General features: G+C 33.8%; 3 protein-coding genes across 4 annotated transcripts; 2 read left to right on the forward strand and 1 right to left on the reverse strand.

Annotated features, from left to right (window-relative positions):
• Window positions 1–2,835: 2,835 nt before the first annotated feature.
• LOC140054713 (FGFR1 oncogene partner 2 homolog) lies at window positions 2,836–6,479 on the reverse strand. The gene is made up of 4 exons (XM_072099793.1): window positions 6,416–6,479; window positions 5,596–5,773; window positions 4,709–4,954; window positions 2,836–4,215 (listed from the first exon to the last, which is right to left on the reverse strand). Exons 2-4 carry the CDS (start codon window positions 5,728–5,730, stop codon window positions 3,937–3,939), a joined length of 660 nt encoding a protein of 219 aa, XP_071955894.1. The 5' UTR covers window positions 5,731–5,773; window positions 6,416–6,479; the 3' UTR covers window positions 2,836–3,936.
• LOC140054712 (CD9 antigen-like) lies at window positions 4,997–18,126 on the forward strand. Of its 2 annotated transcripts, none has more exons than XM_072099792.1 (6): window positions 4,997–5,196; window positions 13,710–13,925; window positions 14,020–14,196; window positions 14,836–14,961; window positions 15,143–15,226; window positions 17,061–18,126. In XM_072099792.1, exons 2-6 carry the CDS (start codon window positions 13,842–13,844, stop codon window positions 17,235–17,237), a joined length of 648 nt encoding a protein of 215 aa, XP_071955893.1. In that variant the 5' UTR covers window positions 4,997–5,196; window positions 13,710–13,841; the 3' UTR covers window positions 17,238–18,126. The 2 variants fall into 2 exon arrangements, with proteins under 2 accessions (XP_071955893.1, XP_071955892.1); XM_072099791.1 differs by lacking the exon at window positions 4,997–5,196 and adding an exon at window positions 7,436–7,827.
• LOC140055111 (uncharacterized) lies at window positions 15,633–16,919 on the forward strand. Its single transcript, XM_072100318.1, has 2 exons — window positions 15,633–15,756; window positions 15,922–16,919. The coding sequence occupies exons 1-2, from the start codon at window positions 15,683–15,685 to the stop codon at window positions 16,427–16,429; spliced, it is 582 nt and encodes a 193-aa protein (XP_071956419.1). The 5' UTR covers window positions 15,633–15,682; the 3' UTR covers window positions 16,430–16,919.
• Window positions 18,127–18,271: the final 145 nt, after the last annotated feature.

Raw genomic sequence — 18,271 nt, forward strand, 5'->3', positions numbered from 1 at the left:
GCGACAAAGATTAGTGAAAATATTATTATATTTTGTATAGTTTAATTTGTCATTATTACTACGTGTGTGCATATATTTGTTATAAAGTTTATGTTTCCGAGAACTACATTTTAAGAGAGCAGATGACATCCATGGTTGTTTAAACGTTTTATTTGATTTTATACTACTTTTAACCAAGTGTCTGGAGTGGATATTTGTAAATTTTTCAATAAATATATCAAAACTCAATCTTGGGTCACAATCAAATATCATAGACCAGTCTTCACCTTCTAAATCAATCGATAAGGCATTTAGGTCGTTTATACGAAATGAATAGTTGGCGCTATTATCATCAAGGTTTTGATCATTAATTTCTTGATCAATGAACTGAAATATAGGAAGGTGGTCGGAGATATCATTAAGTAAAACACCAGCAACTATTTTATAGTTAGATTGTTTGGAATAAAAATGATCAATCAAGGTGGCCGAAGTTGAGGTAATCCTAGTTGGTTTTGAAATAGTTGGAAAAAAAGAATGGGAAATTAAGGTATTTAGGTAGGTGTTTGTTAATTTATGGTTATGGAATTTTAATAAATCAATATTGAAGTCTCCCATGAGATGACAATTTTTGTTTTCATTGTTAATTTGGGTTAATAGATTATCGACGGATTTAGTAAAAGAATCTAGCCCTCCACAGGGGGCTCTGTAAATAATGCCTATAATATCATTTTTTGTCTTTGAATTTTCAATCTCAACAAAAAGTGATTCGGAAAGGTCGTCTGGTAATTTTAAGTCATTTCGAATTGTAATGCTAATATCATTACGTATAAAAAATGCAACTCCTCCACCAATTTGATTATTGCTTCTATTGCTTGCAAAGAAGGAGTAGTTATTAATGAAAGGAATAGGGGAGTTTTCATTAAGCCATGTTTCACTGATACCGATTATGGAAAATTTGTTATTAATTGAATTCAAAAGGCATTCGAGATCATTAACTTTATGCGTAATACTTCTAATATTAAGATGCAGGAGAGATAGTTTAGTATTAAAGGATGTATTAAACTTAGAATTAAATTGTGAATAATCATAAAAGCTGCATTCATCTAGGGTAACTGACTGTGAATTGAGATTATTAATTAGTTGATCAAAAGATTCATCATATTTGTCATTTTCATTGTAATTAACTGGATTAAAGGTTATGTTAGAAATATCATTGTTGTTAGTAAGTTCAGAGTTCACATTAAAGTCATAAAAAGGAAGTAAGTGAAGATAATTAACATTCATTAACAATAGCTGCGTATAGCGTTATCTAAAAAAGAAATACAGCAATAAGCATGCATGAGACTGTATACATTAATACATAATTAATGAGAAGCAAAATAAACAATTCTTGAAATAAAAATATATTATAGGTAATATTTCGGTTGACGGTAAGTAGAGTCAAAGTAAAGTTAAATTATTGCGACGACTAAAATTACTCAGTAGCTACGGGGGCATGTGCTTCCTTGAGGTTCGGGTAGTATTTGGCAAGATGATCCATGTCGATGAATGTGCGAACATAACCATTTGCATCTATGTAACGCAATTTGTCAAGGTGGAGCCAGTGGCCGTATTCACCAATCACACTTAAGTGAGATATTTCCCTTAAATCCTAAGAATTTCCCTTAAATCAAGAAAATATTAAGGGTTTCACTTAAGTGGTATTCACAAAGGGTTTAAGGTTAAGGGAAACCCTTAACTTGGTCTATTTTCCCCTTAACTTTTAAGGGACCTCAGAGGTCCCTTAAAAGTTCCCTTAACTATTCAGTACCTTGGTTGTGCTGACGATTCTGTATGTGCGAGTACTATGCATACTTGCAGATAGCCCCAGTCTAGGCTAGGTAGAGATGCTAGGCCCCCTATTGGTCTGCCCACTAACCAGCCTAGGATTCATGTTGGTTTGAGTAGCATTTATACCTTTTTTGCTGATCCTCACTATACAAATTAGTCTATGCCTATATATTCATTTATTTTTGTTTTGACTGCCATTATTTCGTGGAAGATGGCTTCCCATTTCGTTGTAATAGAAATTAGCCCCATTCTCTAGTAGGCTAGGTAGAGATGCTAGGCCCCCTGTTGGTCTGCCCAGTAACTAGCCTGCATATGCCCCAATACAGACAGGTTTAGGCCTACACAGAATGTTGATTTGTTAGTATATAGGCTAGACCTATTTTTCTTGATCCTCATACAATTTAGTCTAGGTCTAATATTCATTTACTTGTTTTTGTATTGACTGCTATTTTCTTTTTATTGATCATCGTCCACACACTTTTCTCTTCATCCTCCCCATCCCCACAACCCCTTGCTCTTTTTTTAAATATGCAAATTAGTTTTAGAGATGAAAGTGATTGGACCATAGGGGAATTAAATCCTCTGTGATTGGACAATAGGACAACTCATGAATATTTATGATTATTTTTACCCTTAAGTTTTACCCTTAAATTAAGTGTTTTCCTTAGGTAAGTGAATCCCTTAACTCATTTGTGAATACCCCTTAAGTGTTTCCCTTTGTTAAGGGAATTCTTAAATTTTAAGGGTAAGTATTTCCCTTAGCCTAAGTGAGATTGGTGAATACGGCCACAGGCCTTTACTTTGTTGGAATGCAGGTATTTCATCGATGAGTATAATGCCTTTCTTCTACTTATCACTCTGCTGGTAAAATCATTATTTACGTAGATGTTATTATCTTTAAATTTAGGTCTCACTTTTGGAGCTGCCTTGCGTACTCTTTCTTTAGTGGAATATCTGAGAAAGTATGCAACAAGTGGTCTCGGTTTATCCCTGGTGGTATTACGTGGTCCAACTCCAACAACTTTATAAAGCTGTAATAATAAACTGACTAGCATAACATAAATGATTATTTTATGCAGTCAAAACTGTAATGTATGGTCTCTGGGAAGCACACATAGATACAATAATATAAGGCAATTGACAGGCGAATTCGCCTATTATATAACACACATCCAAGGATTGGAACATATTAACTGCCATACGTTTGTCTATGGCGCGCCAAACTGTCATTTATTATCTTATGTAATCTGTTTTGTTTTTTTGTTTTATTTGTTTTATTCAATTTTCAGGCACAACAATACATGACAATACAGCGGTGCAGCACCCTGAGGATTGCCATGAGTGCAAAGCACTATCGAGATAGCTCTCCATATACTGCACTAGAACATATAAGACAAACATATACACAAGATGCTCTACATAAACAAAGACTTAATATTAAGTCTTTGGGAGTGGAGTTGTAAATTGTCATGAGAAAAAAACCCTGACATATGACAGGACTTGAACCCAGGACCCTTAGATTGGTAGCCAAGCATCATAACCACCAAGCCACACCTCCACTCCACAATCAAAACTGTGGTCACTGGGATACACACATAGATACAATAATATAAGGCAATTGACAGGCAAATTAGCCTATTATACAACACACATCCAAGGGTAATATAGAAAGAACATAAACTGCCATACGTTTGTGTATGGCGCACCAAACTGGCATTTATTATCTTATGCAGTCAAAACTGTAATGTAGGTTCACTGGCATACACACATAGACCCAGTAATATGAGGCATAATTGGGGCCAATCAGCCTTTTACATAACCCACATCCAATAATTATGAAAGATTGTTAATACTTTAATAGAATGAACATAAACTGCCATAGACTTTTGTGTACATAAACAGGATAAGTTATGCAGGGTTTATGTAACAAAATACCACAAATAATCACCTAATTTGTGACAGTTCTCTGGTTGTGACCAAAATAAAATTTGTGCAAGGTTTTAAATGACCGCAAAAGATCATCTATTTTATATACATCACATACATTATCAGATATATACAATATATTAATTTATACATATAATACATGTACGTATAGAAACACAATGAATTCTTGCAAACAAATCTTTACACAAAGTTTGTATTCGACGATTCATTTTCATTATCGTTTTTTTCCTTAAAGTTTTTATTATTGTCTTTAGAATTCTCATTTTCTTCTTCTTCTTCTATTATCTTTGTGTGCTGAGTGTGCATGCGTCTACTTATTTCCAACATCTCTCGCAATCCTTGGTTTTCTATTAACAGACGCGCCATCATTTCTTCCATGGCAACAGCCGCTTTTTGGTCCAGGTCGTTGTCGGGTGTTACGGGTGAGGTTAACATTCCGTGAGGTTTCTCTTCACATTGCTGAAAAATAACGGTAAAAAGTAGTAAAAATGTTTTGTGTCAAAAACGATTTTAAGTATGACGATTTTAAGTATGACGATTTGGTGCCAGTGATCAACAATCATAAACTATTTGATCCAAAAACAAATATAATCATAACAAAAATGTCTTTTTCGAAAAATTCTGCAATTTCGCTTACAAATATAATCACTTTAAAAATGTGAAAGGGTCTGGGATGCTTTGCTCTAATGAAATTTACACCATTTCCAGGCACTTGGAGGTACAGTATGGTTGCTCTACAACTGTACCCTAGGATCTGCACAATTGACTTGACCAAAGAACATTTCCTTACTGTATTAGAATAGCCACTGCGTGTTTGTTGTTAAAATTGTTATCTATAACTACGGTACTCATAAATAATAGTAAGAAAATGAATCCTTACCATATTAGCTATTACCAGCTTTAAAATTGTTATCTATAACTATGGCACTCATAAAATAAAAACCATATATACCATATTAGTTGATAATGCTGCAACTTGTTCTGTTCTATTAGCCATCACCAGCTTGCTAACTTGTTCTCTGTAACTACTCATAATAAGCTCAAGTGCTGATTGGTGTTCGTCTAATGCGAGTCGTAAATCTTTGTTCTCTCGTTGAAGTTCTCGTATCTGTCGGTTCTCCTGCTGTATTCCTAGGATTAGTGATGATCTGGGTCGGTGCCGCGCGACTTGGTTCATCTCCTCCACTTCCTCTTGATACTATTCAAAGCACATTTATTTTTTAAAATGTACTCAATTTAGAATACTTTAATTCTTAATAAGCTTATTGTATGACTGCATTTTCATGGATGCCAGAAGGGAAGTGCGAGGTGGGTCGACCCTAAACAACATGGAGGCTCACGATGGAGAAGGAAAAAGATGGATTTTGCTGTAGATCTTGGAATGAAGTTAAAATTAAAGCTGGAAACAGAACTGACTTGAGAGACCATCTTGTAGGATAGGTAAGTAAGCTAGCTTATGTAATATGAAGAATATGAATAATATGTACATATCATAACCAATACTAATCAAGGTAAGTAAATAATGTAAGGTTTCTGGACTAAAACATCAGTAGGAATAAGCTGCACACCTGCTCTGGTGCGAAACCATCTTCATTCAAGTTCGCACGTACAGCATTAGCAAATTTTCGTGATTTAAACAAAATATAGCAACACGATTTTGTTTGCTATGCGCGGGAACAGGTACAAGTGTAAAAGACCCTTAAATTATTTTTCCTTTCGAGGGTGTATATTGTGAATGTACAGTTACCATAGACAGACATTAAGAATGTTAAATTCATTGTTACAAATGTACAGTTACCATAGACAGACATTAAGAATGTTAAGCTCATTGTGACAAACCTGTTTCATGGCATCAATTTTTTTGTGTAATGTTGTTGTTTGCTCAATCAATGTGTCCGCTGCGTTGTCATGTTCTCTCAACCTCTCCACTAAACGCTTTGCATCATTCAACACTTGTTCTATTGTAAGACTCATTGCCAACTATGTTGTACGCTTTACAGTACAGTTTTATTAATTTCTGAAAAGTTGAAAAAGTAACATACTTATTACAATGATATGGTTTACCAGATAAGTAAGGTCCTGACATATAATACTACTTCTTACCATAACTAGGCTATCTGTATTAGTAAGCTAGCAATTACTACTAGTACTACTATCTACTACTGTACCGACTGCAGTCAGTTCTAGGCCTACTTCTACTATCACAAACAGTAGCTACTGTATGCCTGCCCTATAGGTAGGCTCTAACTAGGCCTAGGCCTAGTGAAAATGTATTCAGTTCATTCAGATAAATAATTAATTGCAAAAAGTAGTATATTTATGTTCAAAAAGACAACATTTTATGCATTTCCAGTAAATAATATACGAATAAATAAATAGTAAGGGTATCTAAATTCTCTAGGCCACTACTTTAAGTTCCTGGTTAAAATACATCAATCAACTGACCGGAACGGTTACGTTTCCGAGGCTAACAATTGAAAAATTAAACGTAAAATTGACAACAGTATGAGGCCTAGCATTTGCTTCGAATTCAGTATAAATAATCCAATGTTGTAATTAAAATGTCCAAATAATACATTCTTCATATTGTATATATATTGATTTCATGAGAATATTATCACATTATGCAAAAATGTGTAATTTATTGAAGAAAACTTACCAAAAACAAGAACAATATGGACACACTTTTTATTCCGGCGTTCGGTGATGAATAATATGCAAATTTCGGTTGACCTCACTTCCGGGTCATCATTTCTAATCGATTATTATTACAGTATAGTAGCGGCCTACTTTAATAACAAAAAGTATTTTCTAATGCAACATTTCACCAATATCCGCATGAACTGGCATCCCCCTAATACTTTAATTCGTTCTATACATTTAAATTATATTTTGAAATATATTGAGTAGACAATAGTAGGGCCTATCTTGTAGATCTTAGTCTGATGCGTTGTCAGGATGTTTTCCATTCAAAGCTATTGATTAAGCATGGAGTAAAGAATATTCTTTAGTAAGGTCTCTTTAAGTAAGGCCTATATTATACTGAAACGGGAAAACATGTCTTATGTTCTTATGTAGGCCTAAACGATGATAATGAATGCAATCTAGATTGATATGGTTGCCATGTTTTATGGGTTGGATTGAGTTTTTTTTTTACTTCACAACAAGTAGATGAAAATATCAATACTAATCAATCATTAATTAATCAATCAATCGATATTAGGCCAATTGAGATAAACATAGTAATGATAACATACAATGATATAAAGACACAATACCAAAGATCTATATCTAAATAGCTTATATTTTATCACGATAACAAATTACATAGTGCTCGCGAACCCTGCATGTCGTCTGTTGATAACAGCTTTGGCGCGTAATAAAGTTTGTGCACATTTTGAGCTCTAATCGATGACAAAATCTAATCTTAGTTATTGTTACATCAAGAACAGATGTTACAGTATGCGCGCGGTCATCAGACCCGACCCGATTTAAAAATAATTCGCTTAATTTGAAAGACCCTCTCATCCTAAACAAACATCGAAGGATTTCGCATTCACAAAGCCACCTTGGAAATACGGTACACAGTATTTTAATTACGCTGTCTTTTGTACGGAAGCTTCTAAGTGCCATCCATTTGGCGACTTGTCAGGATAATTTATAATGGTCATATATTGATTATAAATTACCTTGACAAGTCGCCAAGTGGATGGCGCTTAGAAGCTTCCGTGCTATACGTGTTTTAAAGGACGATTCCTATTGGTCAAAGATTCACTTATGCGCCGGGAACCATAGCAAGCTGGATGTTTTCATATTCGAGCGTTTGTGACATAGCGGGACTTAACACGCGAGAAGCAGTAGGCCTAAAGGAATGTAAACACTGACACTAACGGGCACTGGGTTTGTAGGCGTGGAATATGTGGGACCTCTAAATTAGAATCCAATTCAAACCGTGGAATTATTGTATTATACTGATTTAAACGAACAATTGTCGAAGTTGTTATGGCTGTAACCGGGGGATGCAATAATTGTGTGAAGTATCTTCTATTCTTGTTCAATTTCGTTTTCTTGGTGAGTAGCCTACATTTACTCCTTCTGTTTCTCATATAGGTATTTACTGATATACAGTAAGCATTGTGTTTTGATGTGTTACAAAATGTTCTCATAATATATTTCTGTTTAAATAACTTTATGGATTTACAATTATAATTAAATTAGAAGAATTATGGATGTGAAACAATATTTCCTGGAATCTTTGTACTTTCATTATGTTGTTTATTAATCAATCGCGAGGTTGGGTAGGGGGGGGGGGGCGATATATATTTTAAAAATGTCGTCATTATAAATTAAGTTTTTATTGTAGATAATAGAACCAACATATTTAAAAAAATAAAATTACACAACGTATAGATTGTTTGAGACTGACCTATGACCTTTCAAAGACCTAATGGTAATTAACCAGCATACATCACATGGTATCATTATGAAATTAATTGGTAATGTTTACATACGAATGTTTCAACAAAGTCGCAGTCATCACACTTTGTCGGTTAATTATTTCATAATGAATACGCTTTTCTTAAATTGATATTTAGTATAGACACAATGCGTGAGATCGTTAGGAGATAATTAAAATGTAATGTAATTAGCATAAAGGTGCACCTAAGTGCTGGCATGGGCCACTCATCACCAAAGTGCTGGCATGGGCCACTCATCACCAAAGTAAGGAGGTTACCGTATCCAGCTTGGCAGAGAGTTGCATATTCATCAGTATCCGATACATACTTTAGTAGTTAGTATATGAATATACAATACTTAAAGTTAGTAAGAATATACAATACTTAAAGTTAGTAGGAATATACGATACTTAAAGTTAGTATACAAATATACTATACTTAACTGAGTTAGTATACAAAATATACAATACTTAAAGTTAGTATACAAATATACAATACTTAAAGTTAGTATACAAAATATACAATACTTAAAGTTAGTATACAAATATACAATACTTAAAGTTAGTATACAAATATACTATACTTAACTGAGTTAGTATACAAAATATACTATACTTAAAGTTAGTATACAAATATACTATACTTAACTGAGTTAGTATACAAAATATACTATACTTAACTGAGTTAGTATACAAAATATACTATACTTAACTGAGTTAGTATACGAATATACAATACTTAAAGTTAGTATACAAATATACTATACTTAACTGAGTTAGTATACAAATATACAATACTTAAAGTTAGTATACAAATATACTATACTTAACTGAGTTAGTATACAAAATATACTATACTTAACTGAGTTAGTATACAAAATATACTATACTTAACTGAGTTAGTATACAAAATATACTATACTTAACTGAGTTAGTATACAAAATATACAATACTTAAAGTTAGTGTACGAATAAGTTCTATACAAATATAATACTTAAAGTTAGTATAGGGCTATGGAAACTTTATACTTAAAGTCAATATACGATATGCCTACAAATACGTACACTTAAATCAAATTATACGAATAGGCTTACTTAAAGTTAGTCTTAATGCTACTACTAATGTTAGTATCCCATCATTATTTTTAGTAAACGACTTTACTTAAAGTCAGTATACAAATGCTAGTACAACCTAAAACGATACGATGGTGTTAGAATTAATTATCTGATTACACCATCAACATAGTTTTGAGGTAATTAAAATCATATCAACGTGACCTGATATTATACAATACTCAAATGAAATATGTCACATCTATACAACTGTGACTATTAGAAACTAAAATAATATTTCGAATTATAAACGACGTAATTGATACTGAAGACTAGTTAAATATCTATCAGCATAATTGATAATACTGATCTGTAACTTGCACTATGCATGAAGGTAGCAGGTGCGGTACTGAAACGAATCTGAGAAATGTAACCGCCGGAATTAGTATCCGTATCATCATCATGCTAAAGCCCTGTCTGGGTCATTCTTCAGTAAGTGTCTAAAATCGTGTCCCGATACTTTGGTGGGATAGAGACTGAAAATTCATCATTAAAAAATAAAAATTCTTGACTTAAATCATAATCAACATTATTGTAAATATAATTAATTACATAAAACAAAGATAATTACATTGATATTGTTAATTTTTATAAAAATGTTTCAGGCAACCCCCTAAAATCCTATGTCCCGATCGTACATCTTCAATTTTATGATCGCCGTATATATTTGATAACAGGACTTTTGTTATCGAAAATATTGTAAAAAGTTAGTTAATCATGATTTCATGCGATTATTTTCTTCGAAATACATCTCTACATACATTAAATCTCAAACTTTAAAGTTTTTGTTTTGAAAAGGCTTGTCCCGCAGTTTTGTGTCATTTCCGTCACATAATTTAAATGTACCGTCTACAGTTTAATGAACGGCGGGGAAAAAAATTGACTGTGCGTTGTAAACATACGAAGATATTGAAATTAAACTAGCCGCACATCATTTTCAATAAAAGAGGAAAAAAGCTAAAAAAACAAGGTTTTAGAAAAATTACAGCTGCGTACCTTTATTGAATGTCATATCCGAACGGTATAGAACTCATTAAATAATTATAATTTCTGTTTTTTTTCAACTGGAAGTACAAGTTATTCACGGTATCTAGAAGTATGCAATCCGTCTCCGCTGTCAGACATGCCTACGATGTGATCCTAGGCTGTCCAATGCTAAATACATCATCTCCGTCACGGTCAGCTCCGTCACATTTCCCAATGTTTCGTTGTGACGGAGATGACGGCCCGTGACGGATATGACTTTTTGTTATTGCCAGGGCCTTTTTTTGTTGTACATTCTGTTTTGTATATCTTTATTATGTTATTACATTGTATATCTATGTGACTCTGGTCAATAAACATAATCAAATCATATCTTAAAGTCATATCCGTCACATGATTTTTTAGGTTCGTCATATCCGTCACGGTTTCATCTCCGTCACATGGATATTTTATCCTTTTAAATCCTAAAATATTTAAGTAATGAACGCAATTATGTGGTATATTGAAATATAAACAATATTCTTCTACTATGTCAATGGATAGTAATATTAGTTCAACAGAATTTTGGTAAAACATCAGTGACAGTCATACTATTTTCTGAAAATTATTATTTTTTGGAATAGTAAATGGTTTTGAACGTATAACATCATACTTATAAATGTTAAAACAATCATTTTTTGATTAATAGAGACAAAAATAATATATAGTATCAAAGAATTAATAATGGAAATAATTTTATAATTCCTGAACCGTTATTTTTTCTATCTTTGTATATTCCATAAATGTGACGGAAATGACAGTAACATAGAACCATGTATTTATAAATACGAATAAAATACGAAATATATAATAAAGATTGCGCCAAACATACGCTTGCCATGTAATACATGTTCATTTATCTGAATAAACTTTTAAAATTTAAAAAATGCAAATTTTAAAATCGATTTTTTATAAACCTGAAATTAGACACTTACTGAAGAATGACCCGTCTACACTATCAAACTTTATGTTATGAAACGTGATGTGGCCATATATGGATATGATGATGTCATATCACTAACGTATTTGGGCATATCACTACCATATTTGAGCACAACCAATTTGATAGTACAATGTAGACGGTAATAAATGCAACCTAGAACGTTCTTGCATGGGACGTTAACTATTATTTACTTTCGATTGCGCACAATATTAGACAAATAAAACTATTGTAAGGGTATGTCCGTATTTATGATTAATTCTGTGTTATAGATTCAAGATTCAAGATTCAAGAAATTTTATTTGTCCATAAAAATGGAAATTCACTTTGCTTGGTAGATTAAAACAACAATATTGCAACAATTTAAAAACGTGCAGTATAATAACAGATTAAAAATACAAGATAAAAAGTTAAAAATACTGTTAACAAGGCCAACAGCCATTAAGTCGCGTGCTACAATGCATAGTGATACCGGACCGACAGACAGACCGACAGACAGACAGACAGAGAGACCGACCGACCGACATAGTGAACTATACTGACCGAAATTACTGAACATGTTTAAAAATGTTGAAATGTTTAAAAACATTTATTTTTTTTAAATTTACACGTGCGTAGCCTGTCACTTTCGACGTGCTCGTATAACGTAATTTCGAGTTGAAAAGTAAGTCAAGAAAACAGAAATCGGGCAAAAACAGTGCGCAATAACATTTAACGCACAGTGCGCGCGCAAACATATGCGCACTCATGGCAATTTTGTAAACGCTTAAAATTGCCTGAAATGTACTCTCATTTCTTCGAAAATAAATTTTGAAAATGTTAAGCGCGCGTACGCATGCGTTACATGCCCTACGCACGTAATTGTATTGCCATATGATGATTTATGCCCTGAAATTTATGAGTACCAAATTTTATTTAATTGTGATTCATGGTTGTGAAGATATGATTATAAACGTGATTTCGTTAAATCGTGCGTAGACCGCGTAATTTTTTATTGCGCACCGTGAAAACATAACCACATTGATTCCTGGCCATAAGGAATATACTGTGGAAAATTGACCTAGCTAGATTAAACTGATATCAAGATAAGGTCTTAAAGCGATAAAACGCATAGTGATACCGGACCGACAGACAGACAGACAGACAGACAGACCGACAGACAGACCGACAGACAGACAGACAGACAGACCGACCGACCGACATAGTGAACTATAGAGTCGCTTCCACGCGACTAAAAATGTAAAACTATTAAAAATTGCATTAACGTCTTACATTAGAATTAAAAATATGAATGCTTTTACAACGGATTTTCTAGTTCTACAAAGATTTGCTCTTGGAGGTCGTAGCCTAATGCCTGATCTATTTAAGTTATAACAGTAATGTAACGGATGAGTGGGGTCTTTCATAATATTGTTTACTTTTTTTTAGAATACTCTTTTCATAGATAAATGAACAAGGCGTTAGATCAGCTTTAATAATACGTTGTGCAATTTTACGTGGTTTCTCAATATTTTTCCTATCATTTTCAGTAAAGTTACCATAAAAACATCCAATGCTAAAAGATAAAATATTTTGAATAATACTTTGATAAAATAGAATTAAAATACTGTTATCAACTCTAATTTGCTTGAGTTTTCTGAGAAAGTAGAGCCTTTGAGATGCCTTCTTGGAAATCATGAGAGAGTTTGACTCCCATTTTAATTTGTTGTCAATTATAGTGCCTAAGTATTGTATTGGGTTACTCTTTCAACCTCGGTTTCTTTAATAGTTATTACATTATGTTCTGCTGCGGTTTTACGAAAATCTATTATCATCTCTTTGGTTTTAGTAATATTAAGTATTAAGTTCATATCCTCACACCAATTAACAAATCTTCCAACTTCATTAACAAATTCATTTACATTATGCTTACTATCGCAAAGAAAACCACTAATTACAGTATCGTCAGCGTATTTTACAATATTGCAATCTTTACTTAAAATATTAAAACTACTAGAATAAAAAGAGAACAAAATTGGAAAAATAACACATCCTTGAGAAGCTCCAACACTGATAGATTCTTTGTCTTATATCTATTATATAAATATTATACATCTATTATATATATAATGAGTAAATATCTATTATGGATGTGTCATCTGCCTTTCAGTCATCACTTCTCGCGCACCTGTTTATTTTTCTCTCTCGTTTTACCTGGTGTGCTGCTTGAAACAAAACTTTAGTGTTTATTCATCTTTCCATTTTGTTAATTTCCATCGCCTAAGAAAACAAGCATTGGAAATTAAAGATTAGATTATACTCCGTAATTAAAGTGCTCCGATGATACAGACGTATGGAAGGCAATCGCCGCCAAAATCAAACCATTTACGAAAAATTGTCATGGAGAATAAAGTTATAGGATTTCTTTCTGTTTTATTTCAGTGTTTTGGTGTTGGAATCGTAGCTGTTGGACTATGGCTTCGATTTGACCACCAAAATGACATCTACGTGCAAGAGATACAAGACCATGACAGACGAGCTGTTGATTACTACTTTATTGGCACGTACGTCACCATGGCAACAGGATGCGTAATAATGGCGGTTGGTTTTCTTGGTTGCTGCGGAGCGATGCAAGAAAGCATATGTATGCTTGTTTTTGTAAGTTACTAATAATTTCATTGGTCACGTGCTTCCCAAATGTCAACATGATCTAAACCGTTAATTGAGTATCATTTTATTTAAACAATTTCAGTATTTCATCGCTTTGTTGACCATATTTGGTTTAGAGATAGCTGGATGTACGTGGTGTTATGTCAATCGGGAAGAAATAGGAGTTATGTTCAGTGACGAATTGAGTAAAATAATCAAAGAAAAGTACAAAGAAAACGACATTGCTGCACAAAAAGGAGTTGACCTCTTACAGGAGAAGGTGAGTTAAGATGGCGTGGTGACGTTTGTACGACGTGCCGCGCCTAATGGTGATAACTCCACGCGAAAGACCAAGCATTTTTTTAACGCGCGCGTTAGACACTGTGCCTTTTTTGCCATCTCCAATTCGTCATTTTCAATAATTGGACATCGTTTTCTAAATTCACAATATTCTTAGTAAGAATGAAAGCCATATAGTTTCAAAAATATAAACAATGTCAAAGCAATTTCTTAGCCCGTGTATTCACAAGGAAACCCTGTGAACTTTGATACAGTAATTAACGTTGAAAGTGAACCCAGCGGGTAGTAGATGAGGCACCTGACGCCAACGATGGACTGAGGCTACAAGCAAATACCATGTTAGAGTCATTACCTACAATCTCGTCTAGGCCTACAAATACATCTTTACGAATTCATCGTTGAACTGTAAGAGAAATATAACACTATGACCATGATGCGTGCATACAATGATACTGTATAGTATCCGAACGATTGGTTTCACTTTCAGCGCGCGTATACATTTTTTGTACGCGTGATAGAGAATAATATAGGGCTAGAACTTTTTCTAATGTCACGAATGTTTTATCATTATTTATTTATTTATTTCTCTAAATGTTATTTATATATTTGTTCTTGTTAGTTAAAGTGTTGTGGTATCGATAGCTACATGGATTGGTTTGATTCGGGTCAAATGATTCCTGATTCCTGCAGCTGCAACACAACCGAAGACAAATCAGGTTGTTCTGATAGAGGTTTTTATTTAAATGTAAGAAAATATGTGTTCTATTTGTATGTAAATCATAAGAACAGTGTATAAGTATAAGAACAAAAACGAAAATACAACTTAGTTATTTTTGTTATTTATAGAGGCCATTATATACTATATACTACAATTTCGGTCGTACGCGCACCCTCTTACTACCGTACTGTTTATACTTATGTTTTAGGGATGTGGTAAAGAGATTGAAGAGGACGTTCTTACAAACATTTTTATCTTAGCTGGTATCGGAGTAGGAATCAGTTTCATTGAGGTATGGTAGTAGCATTCGATTCCTTTACGTAGATGTGCAGTGAAAGTATGAAACAAATTAAAAAAACGTTTTCACAAAAGTACAGTAAAATCGTATCTGTATGTGTTTTATGTTTTGATGTTCAACATCCAAACCAAGATATCACCATAAAATAGAGTCGAGAATACGTACGACGTACACACTTTTAACTCACATCATAGCAACGCGAAGAGAGGAGGAATATGTCGCGCGTCCGTCAGCCGTGTACCACCTACATGACGATATCCTTGGTTACGATTCCAGACGCAGTGTGGTCCAATAGAAAACGAAAATACTGCGCAGCTCCATGGTGACGAAACACGCGTACTACACAATACAAAAAGACATGACCATGGTGACAATGTTTATTTTACATTTCACTGCGAAACTAGTAACAGTGTACTGAATTGTAAGCGTGCTTTTATAGAACCTAAAATCATGTTTGCCTTGTTATTGATTGTTAACGAACTTTTTTCTACGTTTTTGACGTACTCTGGTGCAAGTAGATACATGTAGGTATTAAAGTAGTAAATTAATAAATTGTCTTCTCCTTCACCTCATAATGGCTTGAAATAAAAAATGTGTCGAAATAATGTTGCTTTACTGTATGATAGTAGCTTATATTAATATTATTAAATGAATGGGACAAATGTTAACTTTGATACTTTGATTTGTAGAGAACGGAACAAGTTTCCGACTGCTTCTGTCACCTTATCGCTCTGTGGCTCAAATTGGCTTACCACACCAGTTTCAGAATGGTACTCGGAAAATGCAAGAAAATGCAGAGAACTTACGGATGAAATCGACTTGAATCGCAGCAAGGTTGAAAACCTTCAAAATAAAGCTGCCAAAGAGGAACGAGCTGCTGAACAAGATAAGAATGAAGTTGCTGACTTGGAGAAGGAACAAGAAACTCTGGTGAAAACCCACCAAGAACGAATCCAGATCTTTGAAAAACTGGAGGCAGATGTGGCGATCGTAAGAAAGAAAGCTAACATGGGTGACGCAGAACTTAACAAACAGAAGGAGTTTGCTGCCAAGTTGAAGGCAAAGGGAATGAAGAAGATGAATGAAGTCGATCAGTTGAAGGTGGAGATTGCTACCTATGAAAAACAAATGCAGAAGAGACTTCAATTGAAGAAGGAGCACGTGGGAAGACTGATGGATGCTCTCCAAACACACTGACTCCTAAAAAACTGATACAAACAAGACTATTTATTATCATTTTCTGATCGGATGCTGCAATATCTTACATATTATTAATGTAACCAATACTTACAATTTTCATAATGCTAAAACAGTGACATAGTTTTTTTATAATAAAATATCAGCAGAATTCTACTTCTTTGTTTTAACATTGTATTATCTCTTGTGTATTTTAAATAGTGTAGATCTTTTAATAGCTTAATGATGCATAACATTTAAAATTCAATTCTCCGCGTGACGAGGGGTTTTGACTGCAGGACGCAACACAGGGACGTCACAACGCAAGCCAGTTGATCAATGATAAATAAAGCTCACAAACAGACCGAACAATATAATCCATCGCCTGTGATTGGTCAAAAATCACTTGCGTTGCGCTTATGTCCTTACGTTGCGTACTATGGGAATCAAGCTTAACAAAATGTACAATATTATAATGTGTAAGCCTACAATTATATTGACGTATGTACACGTGCGCTTTCTTTGTGTTGCTATATGTAATATTTAAGTAACGTGTTTTGTTGTTGTAATGTGTTGCTTATCTGACATTATATTACATTTTTATTTAAATGCTTACAAAAAACAACTAATTGTATTTATTTATTTACTCTAGATTTTGGGAATGCTGTTTTCTGTTGTGCTTTGCTGTGCAATATTTAAGTCATACGACCCAGAAGACGAGGAATACCGCTATATGGCTGCTATACGTCCATTCGCCCGACGAAAACCCGAACAGAAACAATCTACACCTCATGAAACCTCGTTTGGAATCGGTATTTTCCGGGATTGATCAACGGCTTACGTCATCATTGTGTATTGTGAATCCATTTTGATTGACATTTTGAAATCGAAGTTTTCCGGGAGTTGATCGACCTTTGGGACGGCAATATTCGATCGATTGTATTAACCTCGTTTCGAATCGAGGTTTTCCCGAAAATTTGAATCGATATTTCAGGAACTGATCGATGAATGATATTATAAACAACAACTCTGACCTCATTGATTGGTTGGTTGAAATCAGTAGGCATATTTGTTTGAATTTTCGTTGTTGTCCAAGGTGGTATCGGCTACATTACCACGATATGCTATACACTGTCCATTTCTCTGAAATAATTTGGAAAAATATCATTGTGAGGAGGGGAGGGGTGGTTATTTTTACTCGGGGTACCCGAGTCTAGGACTTACTCATTTTCTCCTCCTCCATCTGGACACTATTGAGTAAAAAGTGCGATTTTTAAAGTACTACTCCTCCCTTACTAGTTGTAGTATTGAGCTGGGATTTGGCATGAATATACTACAGGGACATGTCCTCAGATCTATAGAGCCGGATTTTTAAATTTCAAACCGGATGCAGCCATATGACGTCTCGAAGATGGTACCATATAGCCGTATTTGGTAGCGCGGTTATTGATGTGTATGTGACGTTACATCCGGTCTTATGACGTCATTGCACCTTCTTTCGCTGTACCCCGAGTATTGCACATTCGTGCTTGTTTATATTACTTGTATACTAAAAGAGCATAAAAACAAACTGTGTTTTCTGTGTAGGGTGTTGACTTTAAAACTAAAATATTTCTGTTGCTGTTACATTGTAGTTGTAAAATAGAATTATATATTTTGTAATTCAAGGAAGTGAACACAAAAAATAAAGGAGTTGGTGTGTCTGTTGGTTGACAAATAGTTTGATTTTGTTTCTTGTGAACTTTTCTGATTGATTTTAAATTATTAAAATACTTTTTTAATTGGCCTGTTTGTTTGCCGTCAGCCGCGGAGTTTTTTAAATCTCTGTCCACTTTTGTTATCACCAACATCAATTGATATTTT

This window comes from Antedon mediterranea, chromosome 7, assembly GCF_964355755.1.
Source record: "Antedon mediterranea chromosome 7, ecAntMedi1.1, whole genome shotgun sequence".
In the NCBI taxonomy this organism is placed as follows: domain Eukaryota; kingdom Metazoa; phylum Echinodermata; class Crinoidea; order Comatulida; family Antedonidae; genus Antedon; species Antedon mediterranea.